The sequence below is a fragment of the Carassius auratus genome, chromosome 18, assembly GCF_003368295.1.
Source record: "Carassius auratus strain Wakin chromosome 18, ASM336829v1, whole genome shotgun sequence".
NCBI lineage: Eukaryota > Metazoa > Chordata > Actinopteri > Cypriniformes > Cyprinidae > Carassius > Carassius auratus.
This window is the reverse complement of record NC_039260.1, coordinates 23,643,548-23,656,019: the sequence shown is the minus strand read 5'-3', so window position 1 is coordinate 23,656,019 and position 12,472 is coordinate 23,643,548. Positions and strand designations below refer to the sequence as shown.

The 12,472-nt window shown below is 36.0% G+C and overlaps 1 protein-coding gene across 1 annotated transcript in view; it reads right to left on the bottom strand.

Moving 5' to 3' along the window:
• Positions 1-2,110, bottom strand: part of LOC113118836 (uncharacterized protein C14orf132) — an 8,896-nt gene extending 6,786 nt beyond the window's left edge. Inside the window, exon 1 of the mRNA XM_026288248.1 lies at positions 2,062-2,110. Within this exon, the coding sequence (XP_026144033.1) occupies positions 2,062-2,088 (27 nt within the window). The 5' untranslated portion in view covers positions 2,089-2,110. The remainder of the gene's footprint in view (positions 1-2,061) is intronic.
• Positions 2,111-12,472: the final 10,362 nt, after the last annotated feature.

Below are 12,472 nucleotides of genomic sequence, written 5' to 3'. Positions count from 1 at the left end.
CTCTCCTGATTCAGAAGAGAACACATTCACTGCAGAGCATCCATTGCTGAGACACTGATGCAATGCTGCATTTCTCCAAATCCGATGAAGAAACAAACTCATCCACATCTTCGAGGGTTGAAGACATTCACAAACTTTCACTTTGGGGTGAACTATTCCTTTAAATCCTGATACTTTCCTTTCTTTTTTTTCTGTGACAGCTCTGACAGTTGTGAGATTTTTCACTTTCAGGAACATTTCTGTCAAGTTTCAAACACAAACTCTTAAAACCCTTTTCAAAAGATGAATACTGTAACAGATGTATTATTCATTGTTACTTATTGTAAAGTCCTACCATATAAAGATAAATGGATTCCTTTTTGACACTTTTCAGTATTTCATGCATTAGCATCAGACTGTAAATGCACCATGATGCGTATCATCCAGTAACGAAGCTTCAGTAAATAGAATAACGCTCCGTGACATGTATTTGCATTGTCCTCACCTGTGCATGATGCCAGACCCCAAACCCTTCATCTACACCCTCGTCCTGTCTCATCTGTCTCTGTCTGTGTCCTGCTGAGACTGCAGTGATGCCGCTGCTTCTTACTGTCATTTCCTGACATGCTCGAGAAACTCTGAAATGCCTTTCATGAAGACTTGAAGGAGTGTAACTTCCAAAGGGCTGAGCGATGTTCAAGACCTTGAACCGTGCATTAAATATGAATAGAAAGCACTGCTCTATAGCTTCCCTCCCTAACCTCACATTACCTACTTACTGACATTGTTGACAGTCATCTCTAAACTGTGAACAAGCCTCCAAAAAAATACTTTGGTAACACTATATCAAACGTGTAAAAAATAAAATAAAGGATATTAAATATTGATAACAGTTGAAATTATTTATGATGTGAGGAACAGACCACATCAGTCAAATGATGCACATTGCACAATAATAACGGGCCAATCAGAATCAAATATTAGCATTCCGTCACTTGTTAATATACCCCCCCCCCCCCCCAAAAAAAAAAAAAAAAACAGGTGCTATCGTCACCAGATGCTTCACTGTAGGACACTCGTTGAGTCTTTACTTCACTACTAAAGATACAAGTCTAAATTTATTTTCAGTTCTTTTTTAATTGGAAAAAAATAAACTAAAATTACATTAAATTTAATTTAATTTGTATACTTTTTTGTGCCCCTGTTAAATCATAACATAGCAAATGTTTAATGCATAATGCAATCTGGCACTATATTCTATTCACATGCACTGCTCAATGTATCCTCTCCAGTGAATGGGTACCGTCAAAATGAGAGACCAAATAGCTGATAAAAAACATCACAATATATGTTCCACAGTGAGTCACTCGTTTAACATCTTTTCAGGTGAAAAAGTAATGCGCTTGTGAGAAACAAATGCATCATTATGGCATTTTAACTTTGCTTCTGGCCAAAATATGATTCCATAATTCATAATAGCACTTCCTCCATTTAAAATAATCCATCTTAAATGGTGCTTGATCTATGGATATTTCTCTACAGATTCAGACCAGACACATTTTTTTGACTGGAAAAAGAAATATGCTAGTATTTTACACGAAATCAAAGTAAATGATGGATTTGTTTCTTACAAACACACAGTTTTGTCTTCTCCAGATGTTGACTGATGGACGGAGTGCTGTGGATTATTGTGATGTTTTTATCAGCTGTTTGGACTCTCATTCTGACGGCACCCATTCACATCCATTGATGAGACACTGATGCAATGCTACATTTCTCCAAATGAGTTTTTAACATGATTATTGAATGCTTTAAATCTACCATTTTAAATGTAGTGTAACACAATTTGGAAGTATTTCTTTGCTTAACAAGTTTGAAAGAAAACATAAAAATGCCTTGTAACTTTCACTCAGAATATTGTGTTAAAACAGTCTCCTCACTCATCAGCTAGCAGAAGTTACACACTGCACTGAAGACACATTATAACCAAATCCAGCATTATTGCAATACACTATTCCACAAACTAGCCCCAAGTATAAGTATTTAAACATGATAAAAATGTTGCAGTACTGTAAGTCCTACCTGTGCTGCCATCAGTGATAGCTCCATGCTCGTCTGCTCCTGCCTCCTGATGCTGAGATAAACTCACATCTCTCTCTCTCTCTCTGTCTCTCTCTATCTCTCTCTGTCTCTCTCTCTCTCTCTCTCTCTCTCTCTCTCTCTCTCTCTCTCTCTCTCTCTCTGTGCGCATGTACGAGTGTACTTGACTTTTTATTTGAAATGCATTTTTACATTCAATACTTTTTAATTGCTACTTATTAGGTTCTATTTTTGTTTACACATGGTTAAAATATGTGGTAACACTTTCTACGAAGCCTGTGTTTATAATATACTATAAGGGTATTCTTAATGCATTATAATTAATGCATAATATATTTATTTATATATAAGTATAATATGTTGTAACATCTCATAAATATTCATAAGAACAGTTTTAATATATTATAACATTTACTTATTTGTGGTTATAGCTTTAAAGAGTATGATGATTTATAACACAATGAACACGGTGCATCAACTTTCACAATGGATTATACTTCTCATATCTTGCCTTTTTTCTGATGCTACTTTACTTAAAGCGATCAAAGACCACTTGTAGTAATAATAATAATAATAATAATAATAATAATAACATTTTTAAAACTCAAATAGCGATAAGATCCGATATCAGATCAGATGAATGTGACTGTTATACAAATGCACGGTGGATGATATGGATGGGTTATCTCAGTACACAGATGATAGTGTGAAAGATGATGGACATTGTTCTGAAGGGTCAGAAATGTCAAAAGTAGAGACAGAAGATTTGTACACTGAATTCTGAGAAAAACAGAAGTGTTTACCGGCATTTTAAAGTCAAATTGTTACAAGACAAGAGTTTCTGTGAATCTTTTAAACTTTTTTGGGAGACCTGGTAAAAAGAGAAAACAAGGTTTGATAATGTTATTCTTTGGTGGGAAGCTGGTAAAGCTCACTTAAGGGAATTTTGCCAGAAGTATACATCTCACGCTAATTGTTGTTTGAAACGGTCTCTGGAATGGCTTGAAAGAGAAATCCTTGCCATTGAAAAAAACATGATAGGAGATCTTTCTTACAGTGTACATGAGTGGTCTGAGAAGAAATTAAAATTGAGCTCTATATTAAATGAAAAGGTTAAAGGAGCTCTTGTGAGAAACAGATTCTTATCTATACAGGATATGGACAGTCCCACCTCTTAAAAAAATAAAAAATAAATGCTTAACAGACTTTTTTGGTCCGGTAACCACTGAACAAAAGCATCAACTTTGTTTCTGCCCAGACAAGAAGGTGGACAAGGAGTAGTGGACATAAAAAGCAGAATAAAGACTTTCAGACTACAGACAGTAAAAATATTTCTATAAGGAGTGGATGTAAGCTAGTCTGGAGTAGCTTGTGCCCTCCTTAGAAGAGCAGGAGGGATGGGGATAAACATTTGTTTCTTCTGGACTTTCAAAATGTTGATTTGACTGGATTAACTTCCTTTTATCATTCAGTGTTCAAAGCCTGGAGGACTTTTAATATCTCAAGAGACGTCATGGATGAGGGTGGTCACTGGTCAAGGGATGAACCCCTAATGCACATTTCTATAGTGGACTCAGTGATTTTAAAATCACCATAGATGAGGAATCTTCTAAAGGCTGCAGGAGTTGTAAAGCTTGGACATTTAATATCTTCAGATGGATGGATGACTCCTGAAATGCTAGCCTCCAAGATTGGAATAAAATCAATTTGTCAGACACAAAGACTGGTAAATGAAATTCTCGAGAGCCTATCAATGGAATTTAAATGCAGTGTGGAAACACAACAAATCACTTTTCCAGAACTAAGAATAACTCTGTGGGTATATTTGAGGAAAAGGAAGGGTCTTTGTTGACCTTCAAGACACCTGAACTGGACCTGTTCAGTAAAACTGAGAAGAAAGCACTGTACGCCACATGTGTAAAAGTTTCACACTCTCACTCTTTAGGAGAAAGGGAGAAAAAAAGGCCAGAGACTTTCAGTGGAGAGTTGTGCATGGGTTAATAGCTACAGACAGTGTATATGTGAATCTGATATTATATATGCCTTTTTAATGTTGTTTTGAGGTCTTTTATTAATTCGACAGATATATTATTTTAAGATCTTTTAAAGGTTCTTCATACGTTCTCTTCACCACAAGGAGGTTTGATTAATCACTTTTTTGGCTTGATTCAATTCCATCTAAATGTGATTGGGTAAAAGATTTTTTTTTTTTTTTTGTGTGTTTTTTTGGGGGGTGGGGGGGGTAAATTATGTTAATGTTGTGTAATTATGAAGCTGTCACATATGACAGAAAAATACAAATATAGCCCCTTATTTTAACATTATGTGCTTCTGTGTAATGACTAGGTAAACTGATTTAAACAAATTATACATTACATATTACAAATTATTTAAAAAAATCTTTAGAAAAATTAAAATAAAAATCTTTCTTCACTAAATAGATATTCAAACTCAAAGTCCTACATGTCACACTGAAATAAAACATTTAATGGGCTAGAAGGAACTATTTTGAGGCAATCTGTCATTCATAGACATTGTATTGCTCCAGGTCTGAAATCACATCAAACTGTTAAATATTATTAACCTTCTGGCTGAAGCTATTTTCACACATGTGCTTTATGAAGTGATGACACAAGCTGCTGGTGGCTGATGGGAGTAGATGCCTCATGCGGACACACAATGAGTGTCGAAACACAGTGAAGAGAAAACACATCTCTCGCCTCAAAGCAATGTAAAAAGCAGAGTATCATTTGAACAGAAGCTTCAGACTTTTGTCACACTGTATTGGTTAAGTTAATGGCTGAAGAGCTAGAGGGCTGTAACTCCAAATGATAGACAAGCAATACAGGGTTAAAAATACCAGTCCTGACTTCGAAATCTGACAATACAACACATTCTGTATTATCTGACATAACAGTGCAAGCTCAGTTTTGCAGAACTAAGCCAAAGCGTTTGTTTTTTTCTGGTGTGCCCATTCATTGTCTCATAGTGCCGCTCTCCCGTGCTGTGCTTCACTTTAGTGTTCATTCAGACGTCGTGTCATGTCACACAGTTTTAATCTCGGACAGTACAGCGGTCGCTTCAGGCTCTGGTGTGTGTTCTGATCACGCATGAGGAGACCCGATGTGGTGTGTGTGTGACAGAGATAATGAGAGAGAATGACTGTTCTTATGGATGTTTCTATATGTGTGTGTGTAGCTACTTATAAAATGGATTGTCTCAGTCCTTGATTCTGATTGGTTGAGCTGCGATCAAAGCTGTTGTAAATTACACTACAAACATATTGTGTTTAGTTCTGTGTGTTGCTCGGCAACCACTTTGTTGGAACTACACCTGATTCTGAAGAGCTACATTGTTTGGTGGAAGAATACTGTTTCTGTTAATATCATTCAACTTTATTTGCTCTGTTTCATTCTGTGAAACCTTACTACATATATGGAATAACTGTTTCATAAAAGCAATAACCTCCATGGAGCTGTGGTTTACAGTTTATAACAGCTAAGGTGCTTTGCGTTGTGCCTAACACCTTGCTGTTATAAATTCACTGTAAACTATGGCTTCACGGGTCCACATAGCAAATGGACTTGGCCCAAATGAGGCCTCAAGCTGGCACTGCTGGCCTAATGTCGGCAATGGCATGTACCCTTTCAGCCAGATGGCCCATGTGTGGCCCTCGTCTTTAATCCAGTTCTGGGCCACATTCTTTGCAGCACTTGGGACGAGGGAAAAGTGAAAGAAGACATTTATTATGCGGTGGTTATTGCTTTATTAAATCTGACTGATATAGTCAAAGTCAGTGTTTAATGAAGTCATGGGAAAAAAAAGTTGTCATTGTTAACAATTTAACACTTCTCTGTGCCTGTATCATAGTGTGAATGATACAAAAGGGGTCGGTTTCATAAAAGACACTAAGAAAAGTGGAAATTAAAGTCCTAAACCTGACTTGAAATAACCTATCAAATCTATCGGGGCTAAAGCAGTTCCACAGATGTCAATTAAAGTTCACACACTCTCACTAATTTGATCCAGTTTGACCCCAGTACATACAGACAGGTCACACTAACACTCAAGTAGAGCAGCTATGTTAAAATGTGTATGTGTTTATGATGATGTTTATAACTTCACAAGGGCTGTTCAATTCAGGCACTTTTTTGGTCTGTAGGAACCCATAAGACAGAGACTGATTTCTCGATTGATTCTCCTTATTATACCTTCACTGTACTATGTTTTCTACCCTTTCTTAAACCAAATTTGAAACTAAACCAAGCTTTTGCATTTTAAGACTTTGCTGAAAGTATTATTTTGTACATTTTATCAAGTTGTTTTGCAGTTGATCTCGCTGAACATTTGGTCCTTCACAATTTAGACAAACCCTCACAAATCACTTTATACACTGCGAAACCTACAAACCTAGATCTTTTTCCTTGTGGTCCAGGTGTAGGACAAAGGGAGAGTCAGTGCTTTCTAACCTAAAATCCCACTTTTCCGTCTTTGAATGAGGGTGAGAGGAGCAGAGGAGGGAATTAAAAAAGGAAAGAAATACTTCTGAAATCCTACAGAACAGCTCAAAGAAATGTATGTGCATGTCTGTGATTTAATGCCAACAGTCAGACTTTATATTTTAAAGATTATTCAGATGAAATAGACAAAAAGAATGCATCATATAATGTGTAATTATAAAGGAGTTCTCCACCATTTCTATTCATTTATTTTTATTATAATTTTCATTCTTCTTTGATTCCGTAAATGACTGCAGTGCTATTGATTCACCACTAGAGAGCTACGTTTCCGCTGTGATCAAATGCAATGTTAATGTACGGAGGATGTGTGTGTGTGTGTGTGTGTGTGTGTGTGTGTGTGCGTGCGTGCGTGCGTGTGTGTGTGTGTGTGTGTGTGTACCAGGTTTTGAAAATGGTAAAAAACTCAATATATAGAAATAAAAACTATTCTACATATTGATAAAATCTGAGATATATATATATATTATTGATACAAAAAAATACTACAAATAATAATAATAATGCTGGGTGCCCTATGATCATATGTAGAGACATAATTTCAAATATTATTATTATTATTTTTTATTAAAAAAAAATATTTTTATTTTTTTAATTTTTTTGCAAATCCTGTTTATTTCCCATCACAAAAGTGCAGTTCATAACAAAGCCAGCAGAAGGCGGAAGAACACTATTATACTTCATATTTCTGGCTCTCCATACAGAACAGGTTATAAAAAAAAAAAAATACTTGAACATGAAACTGAAAGTGTAACAATGCATGGGATGGAAAATATTGTTTGATCAATATAAAAGTAATAGAAGTCTATGGAAATCCTTATAATTCACAGAAACAAACGTGTGTGTGTGTGTGTGTGTGTGTGTGTGTGTGTGTGTGTGTGTGTGTGTGTGTGTGTGTGTGTGTGTGCACTGTAAGCCAATATAATCAATGTTGTGAAGGGTTAATGGTGTGTGTGTGTGAGGATCATGAGCTTGTCGATCTTCCATTGATTGATATTGTCTGTAAGTCAGACACTAGATAATAAAGCTTCTTTTAATTGTTACTAATTACTCCTGTACTCGAGGAAATCAATAAGTTGGTGACTGGCCTTCACACAGCTGCTGGTGTTGTTGTTTTGATCTCATCAAGACTTCATTCTGTTGGATATTACAGGATACTCCACTTCCACACTGTCAGTCAAATATAACTGCCCCATTTCTACCGCATATGAAACTTTTTTTTTTTTTTGTCCATTTTTACTAGCCTCCATACTAACTTAACACAGCAACGAATGACTTAATGAATAATGAATGACATATTTATTAACATTCTGACATATGCATCATGTGAGCGTCATCCTGATTCTGTCAGACCTACCAGATTAAAAATGAATCATAAATAATGTCACTGCACATTAACACTTTTAACAAAATTGCATAGAGTCTGTGTATACAGTATGTATGGTTTAATATGGTTGAAAAACGTATCATGAAAGGGAAAGACATATACATCATGGGGTAATGGGTACTGTATTCAGAAAAAGTCAAGATCAACAAGTTTATTAAAGTATTGGACAATTTGCCTTTTTTATGACAAGGCAAGGTTAGTTTGTTAGACTGTATGGTATAATGCCATGTAACTCCCCAAGATTTTAATAACATTTATGAATTAATAAAACATCTGTAAAAACGAAACAAACAAAAAAGACACCATTTTGAACATAATCAGCAGATTTATCATCTTGAGCTGTGATATTGTGCTGTGTTCAGCTTTGTGAAAGAGATGCTTGCATTGGGTTTGCCTGTGCAATGTGAATCTTGCATTGCAGCCTGTGAATATTTCATCAGCCTCTCCTCTAAAAATAAAGGAGGGTGAATAAAAAAATAAATAAAATTTGATGGAATTGGGCAGGACTCCGCCTCCTCCTCACGAGGAGCTGGCGTTCTCTTATTCTGACATATGTTCTGAGTCTGTGTCAGCTTTATCTCTCCCTCCCTCTCCATCCTCCCACATTCCCCTCACCACATCCTCAGTTTTCTGACTCACATGTCTTGTGCAGGCTGCTTTTGATGTGGGAAAAGTCTCCCTGGAGGCGGTTGCTAAGCAACTGGCTACTGTTGGATTATGGGTTAACTCCGAAGCAAGAAAGCGCAAGCATGGGATGGTGTGCATGTGTGTGAATGAGTCAGGCCAGCAGAAGTTGTCTCTACGATCACATACCCCAACGTGCTCTGCTACTGAAACTAATTTAGGGAAAGAAGCCTGCGAAAACCTACCCCCTTTTCACTTTGCTTCAGATTTTTTTTTTTTCTTTTCTTTTTTTTTTTTCAATATTTCAGTTTTTATTTTTTTTATTGATAAAAATGTAATTATATTTTATTAATCATTATATATTTTTTATTTATATTATATTAATTATTAATAAAATAATGTTTTCACACACACACACACACACACACACACATATATATATATATATATATATATATATATATATATATATATATATTTAAAATGTGAATACATTATTTTATTATTATATATAAATAATTGAATTAATCTCCCCTTTAAAATGGGTTGTACCTTCATGCTTTTAATTTTTTTTATTATATATATATATATATATATATATATATATATATATATATATATATATATATATATATATATATAAAATCAAAATGTTTATACAGTTTAGAATTTTAATTACTATGAAGTTTATTTAAATATTACACATACATTAGAATTAAAAAAATACAATGAATTTATAATTTATATAAAATAAAACAACATAAATATGTCAGTGTTGTTGTCAGTCTGGCGTTCTGAAATCACATTCAAATGTTGTTCATGTCTATGTTCTGTGTGCATGAGTGAGTTTGCAGACACTGATGAATGAACTCAGGCTGTCACTGCCTCTTGCTCTGGGAGCTTCCATGTGGACCGAGAGACGAGGAGGAGAGAGGGAGGAAACAGACAAGGAGGGCAGGAGGAGGAGGTAAAGTAACTGATGGAGAGAGAGAGAGAGAGAGAGAGAGAGAGAGAGAGATGGAGTGAGCAGCTCTGAGCAGCACTGAGACCTCGGGAGGAAAGATGCCAGACGAAATATGAAGAAAGACCTGAACGCAGTTAAAAATGGCACTGAAAAGAAAAACCGATCACAGATTCTGAAACGGGAGACGCTGAAGGCGAATGCAGGATGTTTGGGGATTTTTAAAGTCTTTTTAAAGCCTAACTCCAAGCATCCTTCCTGCTCTCTTCTGGAACTATCTACAAGGTTCTTTGACCTCTGACCTTTAAACCTCTCCATCTGTTAACTGATCTGGAAGCCTTCATTTCCAGTTGAAAGAGGACCTGTCTCCCATTAGAACAGAAGACATCTTCAGAACGACTTGACACAGACTCCGAAGGAGGGTCATTTTGACTTGTAAAAGGAACTCAGAATGTGTTATTTTGGATGTGCACAATCAAGACAAGCTTGAGCGACACCATGCAGGAGGAGGACAGCGGGACCTTCAAACTCACTCAGTTCTGTAGCAGTGAAAGATTCATGAGCTTCAGCATGCTTCTCGTTCTCTCTCTTCACGTCCAGCAGCTCCTTCTCTCAGCACACTAACTGGATTCTCCCGGCTCCAGAGACGGTCTGAGCTCAGGACAGACGAGCCGTCTGAACGCTGAGGGATTGTTCAGTAGGACAGAACTGGACCGGTCCGACACAAGGGTGCAGGGGGAGAGGATCCGGGCCGCGAGGGGCTTCCAGCGGTTCTATCAAGTTCCGCAGGCATGGATGCAACACCAGAATAAAAAAGAGGACGGGAAGTTTCTGCGGTCCCACTGGTACAATGTGTGGTGAGTAACGTGATGCATCTCTACATGCTCTTAGAGAGACAGCTCAGCTTGCTTTCTTCTGTGCAACACAGAAGAAGATATTTGGGAAAATGTTGGAGTTTTCTACATATTGGAAGTCAGTGCCTTTGTTTTCACTGTATGTGTGTGTGTGTGTGTGTTTGTTTGTTTATTTCGAAATATATGCACTCAAAATAGTATAGATATTCATGAATTGCATGTCAAATTTTCAGCCATTTCGATCACACTGATTTAACTAATAAACTTAATGTGATGCATATTTGTCAGCAAGATTCCAAGTCAAAGTAAATAATCTGGCCTGTTTCATATATGCATGTCTGACACATATACATTATGTTTATTTTGTGTTACAACAAATGGATGGAGATTTTATATGCAGTTCAAGAATATAAATCCTAGAAAAAGCATGGGCTTAAAAATACGTGCATTGCATTACTTGCTGTTGCACTTCTGAACGTGTTTGCAACAGTGGATAATGACTTTTTTAGATAGACGCTTCATGTTTAGTCCACTCATACTGTGCACTCATTTTTAGCATTTAATCCAAAACTGTGATGTAGATTGTGGAGGTTTTTAATACATGATCAGTTCTGTTAAATTGTGGCCTATGTCTCTAACAGTGATTGAACTGTGCAATGAGCTTGAGGAGATGGTCATGAGAGTCCCTCTGAGGGTTTGATTGTTGAACTGAGTCCGTTCTGTTACCCCTAATGCTCTCCAGTGATTGTGTTAAGCTACTGACGCCTGTAAACAGCCCTCTGGGTATTAGAAAAGCAGCTTTCTTAATGCGTCACATGCAAACACGTGGAGCAATGAGTGATCAGACACTGATTTCAGAAAACTATTTCACTTTTCCATTTAAAGACGAAGTGTTTCTTTGTAAAACCATTCTCTCCTGTTTAAAAATCTGCTATGATACAAACTTTTTAGATTGTGTAAAAGCTTTTAGAATTGTTCTGTCATTTTCTAAATGCTTTATTTTTGATGGTATTTGGAGAAACACTAAATCTGACTGATTGGTTGTGTTAACAATAGTAAACGTGAGATTAAAACACAATCTCTGAAGCATTCCATTTTTTATCTTGCATTTATATTGAATCATGTTTCACAGACTCGCGCCGACTGCTTCACATCACAAGTATAGTGTTGTACCGGGTGTGTCTATGAGCGAGTTTACTACATTAGGAAAGACTTATGGAGCTGCTTATGTGATGCAAACGTTAAGATGTATTAGTTAACAAATCATGCTCTATAATAAAAGTGTCTTGAGCTCATAACATAGAATTGTGCAAGGAACAATGCGGAAATATACCTTTATTAATCAATAATCTTCATGATTTTTATAGTATAATATAATATGATATAAATGTTGTTGGTGTTTTATTGCCGCTAGTGCTCATTTCAGCTGGAAACCGAGGTGAACTGTGTGTATAGGTACGTTTTCAAAGGTTTCCCTAATAAGCTTATGCTTTTATTAACTATCGCAGTGCAAGTTATGTTTACCATGGTACATTTTTGTAAAGGGAGAAATAACAAGGGGAAGAGAGAAAGACTGAAAATCAGTATAGTTTTGAACGTCATCTTCAAATATAAAGTTGTGGCTAAAATGCAAATGCTTACAAGTGCAGTAAATTACATAAGAGATAAAATCAACATAATTTCTCATTGTGAAACATGTCTAGTCAAAAATGAGTTATGACTGAAATCAAAGCCAAGTTCACTAGGCACAAGACTGGACTGAATGAGAGGTTTACAAATAAATAAAACACAAATAAAAATTGTGTATGCATGTGAATGAACAAAAATAACTGAATGATAAAAAAAAAATCACTGTAGACTTAACTTTATCAGAAGCACCATAAAACGTTGAGCAACGGTGTTTGTGAGGAACACAAGGTTGAATCTGATTTGTGAAATTTCTTGATCCGATTTCAGCCATTGTTTTCAGCCCTTTATCCACAAAAACTTCCAATACAATTCTGAACGTAGATAGATAAATAAATACAATTAAAAACAACAATAACAAAAA